We start from the raw sequence: 22,470 nt of genomic DNA on the forward strand, positions 1-22,470 counted from the left end.
TCTTTCCATAACTACTAAAGGCAGAGCAGTCCCCCTTAGGAAATAATAATTCCTGTGTTCCCTCTGAACTCTAATACAATATTGCCCACAATACAACCGCATCCTGTGTGGAAGATAAGGGGTTGCTTTTGAATTTCCCCGTAAAAGCAGAGTTCATTGTAAAGCTGGAATTGCGGCAAGATCATATTCAGGACACTCACGGGTTGATTTGAAAACGTCTTCACAGATGGTGCTTGAACGCATTGATTGCCCTTTTTAAAGTGTGTATGTATGTGTGTGTGTGTGTGTGTGTGTGTGTGTGTGTGTGTGTGTGTGTGTGTGTGTGTGTGTGTGTGTGTGTGAGAGAGAGAGAGAGAGAGAGAGAGAGAGAGAGAGAGTGTGTGTGTGTGTTTGTGTGTGTATGTGTATGTGTATCTGATGTCGGAAAACATTTTTGAACCTGTTTCTTACAGGCTTTGCCAAGTTTGGTCCAACCTGTTTAACACAGCTTGTGATCACATTTGTTTGTTCTGAGGGAGGAATGCAACAAGCACAGCAAATGCTGACCCAGGTTGATGCTCACGCACCGCTCTGGCAGCAACGAAAGCCCCGCCTTGCGTAGGAGGACCTGGCGAGTTACCCTGACATAACGGAGCTCACCAGGATGCACCGGATATCTTTCTACTTTTACCTGAAGGCAAACAAGCATTTAACATAACTTACATACTAAGTAACCTTCAAAACTTACAGACTAAGTAAGCATCCAAAACACCTACAGAATTATATTTTTTTCCACCGTGATGACGCACCCTGTCAACACAATATGATTCAATTTGCATATGAAAAATAAATCATAGGATATTCGTCATTTCCAAATGAACAAGCTCTCCTGAAGTTTAAGAGTTTTAACTGAACAATGGTATGTTCCTACCACAGGGTTGACGTAATGCTACTAAACAGTAGGCTGTTCTTCCAGTGATCCACTCAATGTCTCCACATCGAAGCAAGCGTATCGTACTTGTTATCCCCTGTAAGACTCGAGTGATTTAAAAGTGGCCAATATTTACGGGTTGTTTTTTTTGCAGCGGGACCAAGTAGTCCACATCTCAAACATACAAAATATCGCCATTTTCGGTCGTTTCAAACAAAGCATTTTCAAAGATTTTTATTGTGATATGATCACTTCTCAACATTCTATAGCGAATGGAAAAAAATAAGTGGTGTCTAAAACGCAGGAAATGAGCAGGATTTGAAGTGTAAAATGGGAGAGAGGTACTAGCTGGTTGCAGGCACGGGGCAGGTGTTGGGATGTGAATAGCGAGAGGAAAGGACGCCTTTCTCCTCCTCCTCTTCTGCCGCCATGTGATGACGGACGGGCTGACTGTATCACCGGAGCGATGGTTTTAAGTCACTTTCACCAGCAACAAAGCGGCAACAGCAGCACTGACGTAAACCCGCCACCACAGCACCGAGGCAATACGACGCCGGGAACAGGGGCACTTGGACCGAAACAATAAAGGAAATCTTCGAAAACAAATACACAGGATGGGAATCGGCCGCCGGGAAACCCCGAGTCTGTCGACGAGCAACATCACCGTTTTGCTGTAATTTCTAGCAATCCATGGCTGCACTTCAAAGGTTTAAAATGCATTCAGAATGGAGAGTTGTGTCAAGAGTTGCTGCAGGGTGCCGCATTGCCTGGCCGCTTGATGGTAGGATAGTGTAATGCTTTAATGGTGATGGTAATGTTTAGGTCTTTTTGGGTGGGGATGGTTGAATGAACGGCTTGTACATTTGTGTTACCAACGTCGCCAGGTTAAATGTATACATCTTCACGCGATACAGTAAGTCTATCGGCTGAAGCCATATGCATTTGAATTGCTCAATACGACAGTTTGAATGTACGCGAATACATTGTAGAGAAAATAGATAACCAGAACTTGTATACAGGTAAACTCACAACTGCGCTGACTGGAAACTAGATTGCTATCGTTAATCATGCTCAGGACGATCTCGAAAGTCGGTTTTTAATCTGGAAGCACCACACAGAGGGTTGTCAATACGTGACGCATTTAATATTGTTGTCTTCTTTTTTGGCGATTTTCCCAAATCTGCTGTGCCACTTTCTTACTGTTTCGTTCTACGCGTTCGCGTTTGTACAAGGACAATGACTCATTTGCAAGCAGGCCTTTCTCCGGAGACGCTGGAGAAAGCCAAGGTGGAGTTAAAAGAGAACCCCGACACTTTACATCAGGACATACAGGAGGTGAGGGACATGATCATCACCCGACCAGACATTGGCTTTCTCAGGACAGACGATGCTTTCATCCTAAGGTTCCTCCGAGCGCGGAAATTTAACCATTTCGAGGCGTTCCGCCTCCTGGCCCAGTATTTCGAGTATCGCCAGCAGAACCTTGATATGTTCAAAAACTTGAAAGCAACCGATCCAGGGATCAAGCAAGCTCTCAAGGATGGGTTTCCAGGGGTGCTTTCCAACTTGGACCGATATGGCAGGAAAATTCTGGTCTTGTTCGCAGCCAACTGGGATCAGAGCAGGTAATATTGAATTTTCACCAATGGTGTGCAGCAAGGCGACATATTGGTGCTGTTCGTTCAGTACCACCATTCAACAAAGCTACTGCCAATTCCACTCTTCTGCATGAAATGTGTCAGAGACCGATTTCTGTCCATGTCAGTTGAGATGACGACATTATCAGTCTTGTCAGGATGAAAAGGCTCAGGAGTCATTTAGACCAACAGTGAGCATCCATCACAGATAAGGAAATCTTTAGACCTTTTACCACGTGAACCACTGCTTGAGCTAATTTATCAGCGTACAATAGGTCACCCTGTTAGCACGGGGAAAGGTAAATACTGCTTACTTGACCACTCTTTTTAAGACACAAACGCCAATCTTAAGCAGCGTGGCTTGCACTGATCAATTTTTCATGTAATTGTTGGAGCAGCTAATTGATGTAGACAGGATGAGTGAGCACAATGCCACTGTCCAGTTAAATGGCCCTTTGAAATGGTGCCACTCTCCTTTTTTGCTTCCACTTACAATAAGGACACTCAATGAGCCACCAGCAAAGGTCAAGAAGGTTGTCCATTAGCTTGGTCCGTTACAACACCTCAGGCATTTCTGACCATGCATATTTATATCAACTAATGATTGGTTGTCTTCACCACACAAAAAGTCTTGGACTGGTCCTTTACTTCTACAACCTTTCTATTTTCTTCGTCCTTCATAGTACATCTTCACACCACATATCTTAGCAAAAAAGGAGTGTTTATTGAAAATGTATCATAGTACATGTGTCATGTTTTTGGAAAATGTTAATTTCACATTTATCAGTTATATCAATTTATTAATGGTGTGCGTTCACCTTTTTTAAGATGTCAGGCCAGTGGAAAGTAAAAATGAATCCTGTTTCATGTATTTATGAAGAAAAGTGTTACATGTAGTTCTTTCCGTGTCCTAACTGTTGCCTGGCCTTCCCACAGGTACACGTTTGTGGATATTTTGCGGGCGATTCTGTTGTCACTTGAGGCCATGATTGAGGACCCAGAGCTACAGGTGAATGGATTTGTGTTGATCATCGACTGGAGTAACTTCACGTTCAAGCAGGCCTCCAAACTCACACCAAGCATGCTGCGACTGGCCATAGAGGGACTACAGGTAAGATAATGGCATCTTGACTGCTTGTTGTTTCTGACAGACACGACCCGTATCCAGTTGTTACCATTAAGCTGAATAGTTGCTTCTTTTTACCTGTGGTGTAACAGAAATGCTCCACAGGACTCGGTTGTATTTTTTTCCACAATAATAATGGTCTTTTTCACTAATCATACACACACACACACACACACACACACACACACACACACACACACACACACAATATGAATTTAATTTCACTCAGCTCACAAGGGCCCAATGAAATCTGTGAGTTCTTTCTTCACGGCGCCTTTCCTAGTCATCATCTTCTAGGAGACTGAGGCAGAATACTCTGGTTTGGCCCCCTGGTTGCAGAGATGGATTAGTGAGCGTGAGGCTGGCCCAGCAGGCCCCTGCTCTACACGTGGGGATGGGAGGGGGAGGGGGAGCGGGAGGGGGAGTGGACCCAGAGCAGGTGGTTGATGTTAGCCTGCACCGGTAATTATTCCCTTTGTGCATCACTGCTGCACATGAATGGGACCTCTTCATTTGTATCTGTGGATGTATAGTGTGCGTTCCCTCATCCATCCCTCACCAAACCCCTAAAATAGGAAACAGGGGCAGAAGAAAGTACGAGATTTCAGCCTCTACTAATGTGGGACAGGAAGAACATGGCGGGATTTTTCATCTTGGCTGCAGTGGCTTTACTTGTGTTCGTTACACTCTCTTCTGTTAGTGCTTTCTTTCTGAAAATGAAATGTTCATGTTTTCATGCTCACTGGCTAAAGAGAAAGGTATATACTATATACTATACTATACTATACTCTTGCAGCCAGGGGTGATGCAAGTGCAATGGCAGAACCAAGTTATGGTGCCATTTTTCTCCCTAAGATGACTTTCTAGACTCCTGTGACAAACAGTGGAATATCATAGCTAATTATAAATATACACAGTGAAACTCGACAGTGTGGAAAATAGCAAAGATATCCTTCAGTACTACTCTAGACTACTTCTGTCACTGCCATCCAATCAGTTAACTAAAATGAAATAGCAAGCACTGAAAAAGCTACGGGTCGGAGACTGTGACCTGTTGGATGCCAACATTTACATTTTAAATACGTTGTCCAGTATCGTCCCAGAACACTGATGCTAATGTAACACGAGTGTGGTTTTTGGCCGCATGAGCTATGAAACGGTTCAAGTGGATGTCCGGGGGTTCATGAAGGCCCCGTGGTGAATTTCGGAATGACAGGGAGGGGCATCTGTGTGTCACCCAGTCGCATGATTCATTACACTTGTCACTTCAATTCAGGCTTATGAGAGAAATCATATTGAAGCGTTGCAGGGACTGAGATAACCGTGTGTGTGTGTGTGTGTGTGTGTGTGTGTGTGTGTACGTGTACGCGCGTGTGCAAGCATGTGTTAGTGTGTTTGTTGTCATGTGGAGAAGTAGGGGATGGGGTACAGCCATAACAACAGCATATAAATCTGTCAGTATCTTCTTTCATCATGCACACTAGACTATCAAAGTGATGGGGTGGTTAATTTTGTGTTACTCGCCTGAAGGACACAGAAGGCTGACCCTGTATTTCACCTCTTGTGCTTCAATATATATCTTCGGTGTGTGTTATTGTTTGTGTTTGTTTGTGTGCGCGTGCGCGCGCGTGTGTATGTGTGTGAGCACGCTGTGAGACACAGGATAAGAGCGAGAGTCCCCAGATGTTTATGATATGATCTCCTCTCAGCATGCCTATAATTTCCTGTCAACAGTCAACTCCATTTTTCATCGCTGATTTGTACATTTAGTTTATGTCGAGACATAACACGTGTGAGCAGTTATTACTCACTACAAGGCTAAAACCCGTTTGGGTTACTAAGATAGCCTGATTTAAAAAAAAATGTAAGCATATTCACACACACAAGCAAACACACTCTCTCTCTCTCTTTCACTCACTATCTGTTTCGCTTGCAAACAAACACTCATAAACACTCACAGACACTGGTAAACAAACAGATGGAAAACAACACGGCACATTGAAGAGGAGGCATAGAAGCCAGCATATAGAAAATGTCCGTTCTTGGCAAAATGACCATAAAGAACCATGAATGAGGTGGGAATTGTGGTGGTGAGTTAGTTTTCCTGAAGCCGGGCTTTGTTATGTCAGCCTCCTGCTTTTCTCCTACTTGCCGTCTTGGACAGGCCTTTTGTCTCTCTTGGTGTTGAGAAATAACCCACGGATGTCAGCCAATCACAGCGCACCGATCTCTTCAATCCCACCCCATACTGAGTTGCCTTGGCAACCTGTTCAACCGTCATGCTATGCGCCCTTCAGATGGGCTGTGTTCGCACAGAGAAACACACTCTTGTCACTCTCTTTCCCTATCAGTGTGTGTGTGTGTGTGTGTGTGTGTGTGTGTGTGTGTGTGTGTGTGTGTGTGTGTGTGTGTGTGTGTATGTTTGTGTGTGTGTGTTTATGCTTACTATCTTTATCTCCCACCTCCTCTCTCTATCTCACCTAAATGAGGAAGGAAGGAAAGGAGGACGTTTATAGAACATGCCCACCTGATGTAATGTAATACACACATTAGTGTGTATGGTGTACATGATGTGGTCTTGGAGTGTATGTGTCACAGCTTATAGCTGCCTCCAACAATAAATAGGGCAACGTTGTGTGTGTGTGTGTGTGTGTGCTAACAATGTGTAGGTATACAGGGAGAGAACTTTTGTCCAGAATCACATTTTAAGCGTATTACTCAAGCTAGCCCATCTCCTCCTTTAAATTATGTAACGTTTTGCACTAGCCATTTCTAGTGGTTACTCTCATCATCGCCATCTGTGACTGAAGCCCATTAAGTGCAGCCATCATCTGAAGTATTAATAGTGCAGGGATGTGGCACATTCTTCAACGGCCCTAGTGCAGTGAAATTTAATAATGCCCAATTCGCTTCCCTTTTAATAAGAGAGAGAAGCAGTGAAATAATTGTATCCAAAATGGCCTCTTGGTCCTCATCTATACCCAATCACTGCTACGCATTCTACTGGGAGACCGTATTTGATACAGTTTTCTTATCAGGTTAATCTCCTAGCAGGAGAGAATTTCTGATCGTTATGTGATTGTTCTGCGAATGAAGCACCTGAAACGGAATTTGATTAAAAACAAACCCAGGCTCCCCACGACCTGCACATTCTTCACAAGTTGAGACTTAGTACTACCAACATTGCAACAATTTTATTTGTATTCCTAAATATGCTTTGCACAGCTTCATGTGAGTTTAGAGTGGGTTTGGCTGCGTCAGGAATCGATTGGACAGTCTTATCTGTATCTGTCCTTGTCCCTTTCAGCTCGTGTCTGAAATCCTTTAAGCCACATATCTGTCCTCTGTCCCAGCTGAATCACTTAATTGCTTTATGGATTGTGGATATGATTATACATTATATAAACATATACACAGAGAGGTGCATTTCGATGCATCAGTTCGATGATAGAAATGTGTCTTCTATGTGTCTTGAAACGACCGCTGAGCAGCTGCAGACAGAGACACTTCAGCAGTGTTTCCTAGAATAACTACTTCAGCCCTTCTCTTCTCTTCTCTTCCCACTGATTGCAGTGCCCACAACCTCCCAATAAACAGGGATAAACCAAGAGCCATTCATGGCCAAATGACACACTTTAAGCCCTGAAGTAATTCCTCCATTGTGTTTGTCTAAGAAAGCAGCAAAATATTTACATTTGCTTTTTCATATGGCTTTTTATTTTTAATTTTTTTTCACAGCATCTTCTCATTTAAATCACCATGGATCACAGCCAAGTCATTGTGTCTTTGTATCTGGTCTTGGAGCGGGGTCAACTTTGTGCCTCGCTGCTTGACTGGGTTTGTGTAAAGGGCAACAGGCTATGCAAAATTCATTGCTGAGCTGGCAGTTTTTTGCTCCAGCACAAACAATAGGGGAAAAAAAACAGGCTATCAGCGAGGCCAACGAATGAGAGGCCGACTCAGAGAAGAAGAGGTCAAGGATTATGCAGAGTGGATATCAACAGTGCGGCTTGCAGATGCCCGCGTGGCTGTCCTGAAGCCTCCAGCTCTCAACTGGGGGTTCATGATGTGTGTGTGCGTGTGTATTGGTGTGTGTGTGTGTGTGTGTGTGTGTGTATGTTTGTATGTGTGTGTTTGTGTGTGTGTTTATGCATGCGTTTGTGCGTGCGTGTGTTCGTGCATGTGTGTGTGTGTGTGTGTTTGTGTGTGTGTGTGTGTGTGTTTGTGCATGCGTGTGTGTGTGTATACGTGTGTGCTTGTGCATGTGTGTGTGTGTGTGTGTGTGTGTTTGTGCATGCGTGTGTGTGTGTTTATGTGTGTGTGCATGCATGTGTGTGTGTTTGTGTGTGTGTGTGTGTTTGTGAAACAAAATGCTAAATGGCTAAAGGGCAGGACAGGATTACAAACCCAATAGTCTGGCTCCCCCTGAGACTTCACACCGGATTCTCATTCCCTATTCCCTGCGGTTGGCCGCCATTTGTGCAAGGCGGAGCATTGTCAACCGGTGACCAGTGCCCGTGTGGCGTAGTGTGGGGGGCTTTTACAGTTCCCCTCAGTGGGTGCGGATCTGGCCGGTGCAGATAACCCATCTCCCACGGAGCCCACCGTGACGTAGTGACGTGACCTATCATACGAATCAGCGTTTCCTCCCATTAGCGCTGCTACCTGCTAGCGGCTGCCTTCGCCGTCCCTGTAGGAGAGAGGGAGCGGGGCGATGGGTTTTTCCACTTTTTAACAGGTTTACAGATAAATCCTGAGCCCAAGCCCTGATGCATTGTGTGCTAAGTGAATGTTTATCCACACTGCAGAGAGAAAGAGAAAAAGAGAGATAGACAGAGAGAGAGAGAGAGAGAGAGAGAGAGAGAGAGTGAGAGTGAAAGTGAGAGAGCAAAAGAGGGAGCACATCAGAAATGGCTTCAAGCAACAGAACTGCATTGATGCAGTCAGACAGCGCTGCTGTCAGAAATCACTGTTTATGAAAGTGTCTGTTTTGTGAGGACTTGTAATCTTCTGCAAGCATAGCCCAGATAGAAGCTGACACCAGAGCGGATCCGGCCCAGATTTGGGCCGGCATTGGGCTGGATTGGCTGCAGGGTGTGGAGAATCGTCTCAAAACAGGACTCCTTCAAAGCTCCTTTTCAACATCTCAATCTTCACTTAATTCACTTTCCCCAATGACTGCTAATAAGCACTGAGCAAAAATGCGAAGAAAGAAAAATCCGCCTTTTTATTTCTGCGGGTATCTAACAGCATCTTGTCTTGTGCCTCGGATCAAAACAAGTAAATGGAGTTCTAAACAGAACCACAAATAACAAATGGAAGAACCAGTCCCCTTATCACCAGAGCGGATTATTTACATCTTAACAGCTGATGGGAAAATGTTTCGGTTGTCTTTGACTTCCTTATGAAGCTCAGCGAGCAGAAACATTCTACAATCTGAATTTTTTTTTTATTGCACCCTAGTTTCTTAATTAACAGAGATCTGCCTTAAATGTTACCACATTTGATTTATATTAACCTCAACTAAATTTAAATCTCATTTTACTGATTATTTGTGTAAGAGGATATATTTTTTTTGTAAGCAATCCTTTGCTCTATCCACTTTTGGCTTCGTCCCAGTCAGGATGGGTGGATGGTATGGGACTCAAGCCACATGTAGCCTTCATTAGCCTCTGCAATCACCATTGAACCACTGGGGAAGAAAAAAAAAGCTTTTTACATTTTCTTTTTCTTTTCTGTTTTCCTTTGGGTGACCGGAATGTCAATTTCAGTAAATCTCCCATGGTAACCTTCAGTTTATGTGGGCAAAAAAGAAGGAGACACATCCCCTGCTGCTATCAGACAACTGCTATGACAAGACACATCAAAGCCAGTGCTAATGAATTAATTCCCCTGGTCGGGAGTTGAGAGATAGAACCACCCAACAGGACGTCACATGCTGCCGGTACCCATCTGTCTGCTTTGAGATTTTTGGAAGTGGACAATCTTTTGGTGTTTACAGACACACAAACATAGACACACACACTCACACACACAAACACACACACACACACACACACACACACACACACACACACACACACACACACACACACACACACACACACACACACACACAGACAAAACCTCTTCATTAACACATTCTTCCTCTGAGCTCCTGTCATCAATCACACCCAAATGCAGATGCACAAAAGCACTCCTCTCATTAGTGCCTGTTCCCCTAGCTACAGAGTACACAGAGCTATAAGGGACGCGTTCACAATCAAGCGTGCGCCTCATCCCATCATGCATCATTGAATGGCAACCCCGTCTCTGAGAGCCTTCTGGCAGATGGTGGTGGTGGTGGTCCTCTCCTGCTCTTTCCCTCTGCCCTCTTTAGCATGGCATCAGCAGTATCACATAACCCTCTCCCCTCCATTGTCAGATGTGGTGCCAGCTCTGCTGCGGGTGTGCAAGGTCTGTGCCCGGTGCCAGCTGCCCGAGACGCCACGCCGGCGGAGGAGAGAGGCCACGGGCCGTGCTTACCCGCAGCTGCCTAACGTCACGCCGTGGCGGCCATGCCAGGCGTGGCTAATGTTGCGGGCGCTGCCTGGAAGCATGGCGCTGTCACAATGCCCGGGCAGTCAGCTCTGTGGAGCAGCTTGTGAGGAGGGCAAGAAGGCCCGTCTGTTTCGAGTTATTCTGAGAGAGCGATAGAGAGAGACAGACAGACAGACAGACAGACAGACAGACAGACATCATTTACAGTATAGCTAGGCAGTTGAATAGTAATGCGAACCACTTTTATGAAAAAGGAAGATCAGGTTATATACACACTGAGGACGTTGGAACCCCTCCAAATGAATATTTTACCATAAACATCTTTGCTCAGTTCACTCCGCCTCAGAAGCTCTCACATGATCAGCCGAAGGACATTTGTCCAAATCATCCTGCTTTTTTAGAAACGCATATGTACCTGATTGATATGCGCCTAGGGTGACATGCCACTACCTCTTCTTTACATATAGATAGGTGGATGGATGAATAACAGACTGAGAGACAGCCATAGATAGACTCATAAATAGATAGCAAATGACAAGGGTACCAAAAATGGGTACCATGTCTGATCACAAGTTTGCACATAACGCAAGAATAATAATGTGAGCTAAAGTAATTGCATTAAAACAGGGTATTTCCTGCTTGACTGTGTGTGAGGTGTCTTATTGACATTCAGCATGCGTAAAGCTATTCCCCTGCTGAGCCCTGGCATTCAAAGACACTCGCTGTAACGAAGAAATCACAGGTTGACTTCCTCGAGCGGTTCAGTAGCCAAAACAAATGAACCACAGCGGTAATGTCGCCCACGTCACCTGTGAATATTGAGAACCATCCTCCAAGGGTTTATGAAGGATCTGGTGAGCAAGATGAGTCCAAGTGCAGGTCTCAGCTGTATATAGACAGAGCCAGGTCAGCTGACAGCATATGGGGCGACAGTGGTACAGGTGGTAAAGAAGTCGTTTAGTAATCAGAAGGTTGCTAGTTCGATTCCCTGTCGAAGTGTCCTTGAGCAAGGCACTGAACCCCTAATTGCTCCTGATGTGCAGTGTGCCATCAGTGTAAATGTAAAATGTGTATACATTGTAAGTCGCACGTATGTAAGTCGCTTTGGATAAAAGCGTCTGCTAAATGACTAAATGTAAATGTAAATATCACAGGAAGATATTCCCAGCCAGTGCGACTGATCTAATGCAGGCCTGAATTGTGCTGTGAGGTTCATTAAAGAAACAGATCTTGTTAAATGTAGAGGTCTTATATTAAATCACCTTTGCTTGTAGTTGATGACTCTATAACATGTTCCGTTACATAGCCCTTTACATGGTGACTGAACAATTAAGTTCAGTGTAGACAGTACTCATCAGTGAAACAGCACTTTGATACTCTCTACTCATCGTAACCCTAGTCCTAACTCTCACCCTAGTTGTATATAACCACTAAATATCCATGTGCTTTTGCAATATATTATACTGTAATCAATATAGTGATACTGTAAAAAGGGTGGTTGTATGAAGTGTGATCAATTCCTAATAGACTGACTGGCAGTAATCCATCAGTTGCAGGGTGTGAGTGGCACGGAGGTGACTACAGTGGGTCTAGTGCGTGACATTTGGCCCGGTCGTTTGACGTAAGACATTGGATGACATTTTGTCACGTGGTTCTTTCATGGCCTCAGTGGCCCTGTCAGGTGTTATCACATCACATGTTTCCATGAAGTGCTGTCAGATTGGTGGTGTCGGTCGTTCAAGGCTGGCGCTGACGTATGTGAACGCAACTCGCTCACGGTCAGAGAGATCACCCGGTGCATGTGCTGTGTTCTCTCGTGCAGTCAGTGTGTGTGTGGGTTGGAGGTGTACAGAGGTGTCATTATCTGTATCTGTATCTGTATCTGTTCAACCAACCAAATGATTTGTCTCTGAATTCAGATAGAATACTGGAAGTTAAATCGTTAAATCAGCAAATGTTGTATTTTCCAACCTAATATTCATTGGTCATGCATACTTAATAGGGGCCTACAAAAATCAAGCACAGACCAGATTCTTTGCCCATTAGCCTTTAGTCAATTAAAGCATCCAACACACACACAACACAGTCCAGGAGAGTCGCCACACTGTCCAACCTCCCCATACTTCATAAACATGCAACATCATATTTGCCATGGCGAGCAGGGAAAGACCACATTAGCCTACCTGCAGTGCAGTATGACCAGCATATGCCTATAGGCTACATGATGAGTCAGAGTTGACGAGGCTTGGCATTAGAAAGTGGAATTATTTCATCATTGCCCCAGTGGCGGATACAGAAAGTGGCTGAAGGGTAGGCCTGGAAAAGTCTTGGTAGCCCTGAGTGAAGCTCATCACCGCACGTTTTCATACATGACAACCCCTTCAGATTCCCACCTGTATCACTCTCTGGAAACATCAATAAAATCCATAGAAAATATTTGTTGCTGTCTGTTTAAATAGCCACGAAATAGGCTAGGCTACTTGGTAGAGTGTTAGTTGAAGTCAAAATTCCATGAAACCTGTGATTGATACATATAGCATGTTACATCTAAAATGGATGTATATTGACTGAAATACAAGGTGAAACATCAAGTTTAACAGTATTTCAACTGTTTTTTTTTTTAAATAAAGGAAATGAACACATACAACTAAGAAATGACAGGTGATATATATAGGTTGCGGGGGTTTGAAAGAAATTCTACAGGTTTATGTTTCACTAGCTTTCCCTGTGTGATAGACAGGAATGGTGAGCTCACAGCCCGATGCCTGCTGTGTGCTGACTTGGTAGGGGCGATAACAGAATGTAGCGATCCCTTTTCAATAATGTGTAGTAAATTAAATGACTAATAAGTGAAATCAAAGTCCTGGGTTGCGAAGAGAATGGCCATTTTTAGCTTGTGGCCATCCAGAAAGACATGAATCGATTTGAAGAAACATAATGGCTGACAAACAGACATGTCAGTCATGGAGGTGACCCCCCCCCCCCCCTTTGAATAATAAAGAGCAACTTCGGGTAGGACAAATATCTGTTTCCATAGCATTGTTTCTGCTTCGCCGAATAACATATATATAGTGTGTGTGTGGGTGTGTGTGTGAAGACATAAATCGCTTTCATAAATCCAAACCGCAGACAGCTGGTGTGTGCTCCTCCTACCACATATCAGGTGAGGTGATGCTTCCCCCCCCCCGTCCCCCGCCCCCCTCCTGCGTCTCTCCTTCTTCTCCAGGATGTGGCCTTGTGTTTCCTGTACACCACAGCCTTCTGATGAGTGGGTGTGAAATATGTACGGTACCATCAAAGAGGTGCCAAAACTGACATAAACACACGAGGGAGGGATGAACACAATAGAAGTGTTTTCTTTTTTTATTAATAAATAGAGATGTGAATGTGGAGCATTAACAAGCCCTTTCCCACCAGCAGGAACAAAATTACACTCTGAAGAGTGCTGGAAGAACGATATTTCCACCATGTCTTTCTTGACCCTGAAAGTGTGCAATCATTTATGCCGTTTTTGTCTCTCTGTTTCGTTGGAAACAGGATAGCTTCCCGGCCAGGTTTGGAGGGATCCACTTTGTCAACCAGCCGTGGTACATTCATGCGCTGTACACCGTCATACGACCTTTCCTGAAGGACAAAACAAGGAAAAGGGTGAGCGACGAAAAAACATACTGCCTACCTATCTCACCCTGACTCACCCCAGATTATTATTAACATCCCTTTGACCAGCTCATATAAAACGAAATAAGATAAAAGCAAATCAACTCAATTGTGAGTGACTACATGAAGAGGATCCTGTTGTGATCCCAGTGATGGAGCAGAACACATTGCGCACCATCTGAAACTGTTAGCATGTGCGCTCAGATGTTCATGTAATTGAACCGCTCATGGGCAAAGCCCTTTTGACAGCTTTATAAACTCTGCGCACCTCTGTCGTAAACACCACCTGCTAAGTAATGTCTTAACCACAGTGCATTGGTTTGATATATGAAGTAAGGTATTTCAGCTGTCTCACTTATGGCCACATACACTAAATGCTTGAGGGTGCTAATATGTTGCTCATGCTCATATTCACGGTTCATTAGCCGTGAGTCCACCTTTATCCCTGCAGAGAAAAAATCAAACTAATCTGTCTAGACAAATGGTAAATTGCCTGCCTTTAAGCATGCATTTGTATGAGTGTTTGAGTTTTTACCCGTCTATTTAAGTAAGCATTTATTTGCCTGCAGACCTTTATAGCTGTGTGGTTTTGTGTGTCTGTGTGTGTGTTCTTACTAATCTGTAAATAAACATTGGATTGCCTGAAGTTCTTTGCGCATATGTGTGTACATCTATGTGTCTCTGTGTTCATGTGAGTGTCTGTCCGTGTGTCTGTATGTACAGTATGTGTGTGTGTGTGTGTATGTATATGTACATATTTGTTCCTGTTCCATTTCCTCTTACCAAAGCTTCCTTATCCCATGCAGATCTTCATGCATGGAAACAACCTGAACAGCCTGCACCAGCTCATTCTGCCCGAGATCCTGCCCTCGGAGCTGGGCGGCATGCTGCCCCCCTACGACATGGGCACCTGGGCCCGCACACTGCTGGATCATGCCTACGACGAGGACTCCGACTACTGCCCCGAGTCGTACACACTCTCCGTCAAGGACCTGGAGAAAGACCTGTCCCCCAAAACCATGAAGAGGTCGGTGACTGCTGCCGCTGTTGTTTGTGACGTTTAGGCGGAGAGGTGATGTATTCCGTGAGTGTGTTTGTGTGTGTATATATATATATATATGTGTGTGTGTGTGTGTGTGTGTGTGTGTGTGTGTGTGTCTGTCTTTGCGTGCGTGTGTGAAAGGCCATGTGGGAAAGTCTGTCTGTTTATCAGAGAGAGAGAGAGAGAGAGAAAGGGAGAGAGAGAGAGAGAGAGAGAGTTGCTTTTAGAAGAGACAGAGGAAACAGAATGATAGATAGATCAATAAATAGATGAATAGATAGATGGATAGATAGAGAAAGACAAGGGGTGGGAAAAGATAGAACACAGGGTTGCTGAGTTTCAGTCAGTTTAGCATGACTCACGGCTGAAAGGACTGTATCAAATGACTCAGTCAAAAGCATCCAGCTGGTGCCACTGCATGATGCTCATTGAACTTTAACATCAGTCCCGATGTGTTTTTATTTAGCTTATTTGTTTGTTTTGTTGACATGATGTCACACATAAACTGTTTTGCATTTACATCCAGCACAATTTTTTTAAGAAACCCAAACTTGTCTCGAATAGTGATGATTTATGAGAGTCGGGGGTCGAGATGAGGTTGCAATGCGTACTGATCATGGAGGCATGACTTAATGAAAAAAGATTGCTCTCATTAGATGGAATAATTTGTAGGAGAGCCGAAGAGAAGCGTCATTTGTTTGTCTCGGTGGGCCGAGGCCCAAAAGCTCATTCATTTGAATCATCCGGAAGATTGCCTGGGAGGGAGAGAGAGAGAGAAAGAGCGAGAGAGGCAGAGAATGAACCATCTCAAGGAGGATATGAGTGATGTTAGTTTCAGAGTGTGGGGAAACCAAACAGCACAACATTGTGATATATTCATTCACTCACATATATATATATATATGTATTATGTTTCTGTATATCCCCCCCGAGAAAAATGGGTCACTCATTCAGAAATCCCCACTTGTGACATTTGCAGTGGGTTTGGTTCTTACCAACTAGCAGGTTTTTTTTTCACTTGTATATTCTAGACTTTTCCAACTAATGCTTATGAATCATTCATTTGTTTTTTCCTTCTTCCAGACCAGAATGAATACCACAGGCTTGGTGATTGCCCAGGGTTATTAGTCAGTGAGAAAGTTGTTCTCTCAGCTCAGCTTCCTCACGTTCCCTTGCAAATGGCTTGATAAATGGAGCATGCCCCTTTGTAATGAACTGAAGTGAATGTAGAAGTTCATTGTCTGCCCCAGCTGTCTTCGGGGCTTGGTGTCTTGACTTATTGGGTCATGAAATCGGCATTAGGCGGGAGCGGTGACGCCATGGGCACACCGTGAGCATCCCTCAGCACCCACCGGAGCATGAGCAGATGGGATGACTTTTTACCTATGGCGGTGATCTCATTTCCACTCCTGTCTCCAGACGCTATGGTGCTCCCTGACTAAGCCCTCTACACTGACGCGATGCCATGATGTCACAATGCCACCCTTGCCAGTGGCGACAGAACCCATCTGCATCACTGAATTCTCCTCAAAGGACTTTCTCTAAGTGTACATCAGTGGTCGAAATGTGCTTTTAAGAATCCTAGCTTTGTGTGTGTGTGTGTGTGTGTGTGTGTGTGTGTGTGTTTGGCCCCTCAAACCCAGGGGGCGTAAGATAAAGTGCAGATTCTTCAGTAATACCAAGGGCACTTATAAGGATTTAGCTTCTTTTACTTATGACAGATGCACCAAAATGGAATTTTCTGCTTGCAGGCTTTTTGGCAACAAGCCCAAACAAATAACACAGAAACACTGATAATTCTCAAAGAAAAAGTGTTTAATACGCTATCTGTTTATTTGTTTTCCTTTTTTTGCTCATTGTTTTGATGGCAGTTGGTAGGCTCGTGGTAGCCTTCATGGAGAGCGTGGGGCTGTTCCGAGAAAGCTTAGATTAGATGCAAAGTTTACCCCAGCCCACCCCCACGTGCCAATGCGAGGATGCGTTCAGTCGGGGCAATTAGCTCCGCTTTCGCCCGTCTGTGCCAGAAAGGTCAGGCTGGCATTACTGGGTGCTCGCTTGATTAAAATCAGCACTCAGTGGCTGATGAGCGTCGCTCGCTCTTGTTTATGCGCGGAAGGATAAGCGAGAGAGTGCCACCGAATGCAGTGGGACGGGAGTGAGCAGGATGCGCAGTGATTGCGTTTTTAATTGAACGCTCGTTAATAATCAGGGGACGTTTTGTCGTTTTTTTTCAAAGGTCGTATGATCTGCGATGAGTCACGTAGCGCTTTGATTCGCTCCTGCGTGCTATAAGCTCAGCTGATTGAGTTTGTGAATCCCGAGGGATTTTTTTTTTTAGAATGGTGTTTTTCTTCTTGGATATACAGTGAAATCAGTGCCTTGATTGGAAAGTGGGAATACCTGCGGGGTGTGTGTCTTTCCTCACACAGGTGGTGGCAGTGTGTGTTTTGGTGCCGTGAGAAATGAGGAAAACATGAGAGGGAGTGTGCAGGGGGGCACTGGTGTGAGACACCAGAGACGAAGCTGTCCCAGATTTGTATGCGATGAATGATGGCTTCCCCCTTGTTCTAAAGCTGCTTAGGCCTCTAGCAGGGAAATACATCAGAATTAGGTCAACGTGTCCGAGGATGACTTTTTTCGTTCTTTTTCTCTCTCTCTCTCTCTCTTTCTCCCACTCTGTCACTATTGAAATGACCTTTACTGGCTTTAGTGACAGTAGCTGTCCGTTGGCGTGGGAGAAACTAGGCTTCTGGAATGGCTTTTTCCACAATGGAATCACGTCTGTGCATGGAGAATGTGTGGGACTGCTGCAGTCTCTGTTTGTGTGTGTCTGTGTGTCTGTCTGTCTGTGTGTGTGTGTGTGTGTGTGTGTGTGTGTGTGTGTGTGTGTGTATGTGTGTGTGTGTTGGTGTGTATGTTTGTATCTATTTGCACACAACCCACAGCTCACTCACTGTGCTCCACAGGGAATTTGGTTACATGACATTAGATCGTTAGACACTGGATCAATTTTCACAAAAATAAATAGAGATGAAGAAGCATCTTTAATCCCACCATAGACCCTCGCACACACACACACACAGAGAGAGAACACACACACGCATGCACACAGACACTCACATGCATAGACACAACATAAAACCAAACAACCACACATTTACACAAACAGGTTAACTAATACCCACAACAAAATACCTACCCTACACACACACACACACACACACACACACACACACACACACTCACACTCACTCAAGAATATATAGCCACTGGCACACTGCCAAACACAAACCAGCCATATTTTATTCATGTGTGTGCGCAGGTCTCAATCGGTGGTGGAGCCTGGGGTGCTTAAGAGGCCGGAGAAAGTGAAGAGCGAGGAGGAGAACATGCAGCCGCTGCTCTCCCTGGACTAACAGCCCACCCACCCCACCCCAGACCCTGCCGGCCAGAGGGAGACATCAACCACCACCCCCTCCAACCATCCGACCTCCCCTCCTTCCCAAAAAACAACAGGAGAGGGAGAGAATTCCTTGTTCTCAAAATTGAACACCATGCGAGTTATATAAATATATATAATAAATGTAACGTAACACAGACAACTGATGAAGGGAAGGAGCGGTGGAAATCCATGAAGAGAGCCCTGAAGAGGGCGAGAATGAACAAAGGACTGAGACGGAGGAGAGGAGAGTGGCTGCCATTTTGAGAGATTTGTCATTTTTTGTTTGTTTATTTCCTGTTTTTTTAAGAGGGTGGAGGGGCAGCGGGTAAGGTGTGGTAAAGAGCTGATGGAGGAGATCCATATGTCATTGTCAGGTGCCAACTCAGAACTGTACATACACTCTAGAACTAAGCCTAGGTTGGGGGAGTTAAAAGTGACAAGAACACGCCATGTAAAGGCTGCTGTGAATACTCTGTATGTGCTTCTCGTGAAATATTTTGTGGACAACAACAACAAACAGAAATCTGAAAATTTGAAAGGGCATTGTATGTTAAGGCGGGTAAATTGAGCTTCTGTGAGGATATGAGGGTGGGGGGGACTTATGGGCTTCTTTCGATGATTCTAATATCAGAAATCGACAAAAAGCGCAGCTCAGGATAAGTAATAACTACATCATGCTTCAAACAGCAAGCGAGTGAAAAAGGTTTGGCTGAGTCAGTTTAATGTGTGCTTCGCACGTCGGGCAAGAACAAACAAGAGTTCAAGCAAATCACCCTTTACACCAGGAGGTGCAGGGAATAATGTTGTTCAAGGCCAGTTCCTGTCAGGTCTGGATTGAGAGAATGCCAAGGGTTTGAAGAGGTCTACTCTCATACTCATTGTGAACGGATCGAATGTTTCCCTGGTTGTCTGTGAAACATTTGCTTCATTGTTAAAAAGGGACGACAAATCTTGTTCAGTATTTCGGATCTATCAAGCCTTGGCTGTACATTGCTATAATGATGGCGTTTTGTTACTTGGTTGTTTGAGGCATTTAGGATAGCATCTTGATCTGTTGCTCTCTGTTGCGGTATTAGGGTCTTCTTTTTCTTCCCATATGCTAGAGAGAGCACACAGAGAAACAGGAACGCATCTGATTGTCCAGGCGAGGGTTTGATTGTTCTTCTTTTATTTCTAATTCTAGCCATTTTTAAATATTAGCATTGGATGGAAGCAATGCTTACATGTAAGCCAAAAGCAGTATTTGCCTCACATGGACGAATGTAGTGAAAGGCTCAATCAAAGGCTATTTCATGTCAATGTTAGTAACAAGTTCTTAAGAACAATTGGAAAGACACACAACATTGAAAACGACTTGCAGGAGGCTAAAAAGATTTCGGCAAGACCTCTGTGGTGGGGTCCTTGAATTGATTATTCTTATTAGCTGTGTCGTAACGAAGGGTTAACCATTACACCAATAAGAAAACAGCTTGTCCAATGTCATAGCTAGAAGATGATACCTTGGAGGGAGTTTGACGTGACCCAACATGGTTACTTGCATCGGGGCAAAGCGATGTGTTAGCCATGGAGGTAGCCATCTTTTACTGTTTCAAGGTTAACCCAGAGGTAGCTTAGCATACGGTATTGAGTGTTTTTTTTAACATCGCATATGTTTCTCTGTATTCTGTAATGTCTCCAGCTTGAGCTAGTGTACAGTCAAACACATTTGACAGGGATGGATAACCAATCAGTGGCTGTCGTGAGAGGCTCATTGCCAACAGCGCACACTACCAGGCGCGAGGATTGTTACTTGAAATCCGATTTAAATACAGTATATAAAGATATTATTTTTCTCACGTTGTTATTTTATGACTAAACTTTAACAGAAACACAAAACGACAAGATGTATACTTATCTAAAAGGACTGGAGCTTTTTTGGTGTGGACGTGGACGTTTTGTAGGTTACTATCTACTGTTTTCTTCTCTTTTCTTCTCGAACAAAGCACTGCTTATTTCCATCCTGTGTTTGTGTATGTGTGTGTGTGTGTGTGTGTGTGTGTGTGTGTGAGTGTGAGTGTGTGTGAGCATACCTTTTTTCCCCTCTCTATTCCAATCTTTCCTCCCATACTTCTCTTTATGGGAGGCGGCAGAGCTTGGGGCTATTCTCGGCAAGCAGGCTTTTGAGTTCCTGACACAGCAATGCCCGTTATGTCACAACCGCTGCCTCTGCCCGGCCCCGTCTCCGTCTCCGTCCCCGCAGTGAACTGGGGCAGACAGTCCTTTAAGCCCAGCGCCGCTACACAGCACAGGGCACGTCAGCTCAGCATGAACCTCCTCAAAAACTGGAGCTTGGCAAACTGTAGCTGCCGGAATGTACCGCTCATGTGTGGGGTTGTTTGCGGGGGGGGGGGGGGGGTTGATTCCTCTGTCCTCCGCTGTTGCTTTTCTTTTGTTACTAAATGGGCGCTGTACCTGTATGAGTTAACAGTGTTCATTTGAGATCCACCGCCCTCTGTCCCCTTCTAAACCATTGAATGTTGGCTTGAGTATGATTATTATGAGTATTCAAGTATGTGCTTCATTAGTAGTATACTACAAATCCACTGAGGTGTTTACTTTGTTTTTGGCAAAAATGCCAAAAAGGCTCTTTTGAAAATGGACGTCTCGAGGTGGCGCCGTAGTCTGTTACTCATACCCGTGTTATTGCGTGTTATTTAAAGGCATTTATTTTCCATTTTTTGTCAGTATTTTGAGGATTTTGACGAGTCACTGATTATTTATTGTCCTGTGCACTTTTCTTTTCAGATCATGCAATGTTGAAGACCAGCCTTTTTCTAATTTGAAAACAATGTGTTACAAAGAGTTATGGAATGTTTCTCAAATTCTGTGTGTTTTTTGATAATTATTTCTGGAGTTGTTTTGCTATATATGCACACTGAAGTCAGTAAATGTGTTAAGTGTCATTCACAACCAAAGCCGCCACCTACTCCCCCCCCCCCCCCCCTCCTGCATAATCCTTCACTTTAGTTTCAAACTGAATCTTGAGCATACACAGTAGATAACTAACATCATGATATTTTTGGTAAGATTCTCTAATAAGGTTGACTAAATAAAAGCTATGCAACTCCTCTTGGGCAACTTCCTGGTACTGTAAGCAGTACTGCTGATATGGTCATACTTGTGATCAAAACTGCATTACGCAATGAAATTATTAACACGATACTCGTGAAGTTCCCAAGATAATGTTACGTAGGGCTTTCTCAACCGTTGCATAGTTCTTATTTAGTCACTCCGAATAAAAAAAAAAGTTTGTGTATTATTATTAAATATATGACACACAGTGCTTTTAGTTTGGCCAAATTACTTTTCTTTTCATATCACATTGATTGTACATAGGAAACTAGAAACAATGCTCGTGGTGGTGGTGTGAGCAGAACACCAGAGTGTGATATGTGTAAATGTCCTTACCAACAACATGCTGAAATAAATGACAGTATGTAACTTAAACAAAACATAAAAAATGAAAAAAAAAACACCAATAAATATTGACACAGTTAGTTTGAACCTACTTCTCTGAGGTGCTTTTATTTGCATTAAATTTGTGTCTGCGTGTGCGTGTGTTTGAGTACATGTTTACCAATCATATCTCCAAAAACCAACTTGAAATGTATTTGAAGAAGCAACCGTCAACCTCACTCTCTCTCTCTCTTTCTCTCTCTCTCTCTCTCTTTCTTCCCCCTCTCTCCATCTAATTCTACTGTATTGCAACAATTTTAGGCTCTGTATTTAACATGCAGCTCCCTGAGTAGCTGCGGAACCGTCTGCTACGGCCAAGAGCAGCTTGTGGTGGAGAAGCAGTTGATTGGCGGGAACAGAAGAGCTGTGGTAAACGAATGATTGACCGAATACGCACGCACGCACACACACACACACACACACACACACACACACACACACACACATACAGTCTCCATACTGTAGGATCTGCAGTTGATTGGTGGGAACAGAAGAGCTGTGGTAAACGAATGATTGACCGAATGAATGAATGAATGAGAGCCGTCTGCTCCCGAGATTCGGCTCTCCCAGTCCCAGGACTGATGGCAGGGGGAACTCCTGTTACACACACTGTTGAGGTAA

The 22,470-nt window shown here is 44.2% G+C and overlaps 1 protein-coding gene across 3 annotated transcripts; it reads left to right on the forward strand.

The window, feature by feature from the left end:
• Positions 1–948: 948 nt before the first annotated feature.
• clvs2 (clavesin 2) lies at positions 949–21,897 on the forward strand. Of its 3 annotated transcripts, none has more exons than XM_012829654.3 (5): positions 949–2,535; positions 3,484–3,658; positions 13,751–13,861; positions 14,677–14,897; positions 18,235–21,897. In XM_012829654.3, the coding sequence occupies exons 1-5, from the start codon at positions 2,147–2,149 to the stop codon at positions 18,326–18,328; spliced, it is 990 nt and encodes a 329-aa protein (XP_012685108.1). In that variant the 5' UTR covers positions 949–2,146; the 3' UTR covers positions 18,329–21,897. The 3 variants fall into 3 exon arrangements, with proteins under 3 accessions (XP_012685108.1, XP_031437642.1, XP_031437641.1); XM_031581782.2 differs by having other exon boundaries at positions 14,677–14,942; positions 18,235–18,321; XM_031581781.2 differs by having other exon boundaries at positions 14,677–14,954; positions 18,235–18,312.
• Positions 21,898–22,470: the final 573 nt, after the last annotated feature.

The sequence above is a fragment of the Clupea harengus genome, chromosome 15, assembly GCF_900700415.2.
Source record: "Clupea harengus chromosome 15, Ch_v2.0.2, whole genome shotgun sequence".
Lineage (NCBI taxonomy): Eukaryota > Metazoa > Chordata > Actinopteri > Clupeiformes > Clupeidae > Clupea > Clupea harengus.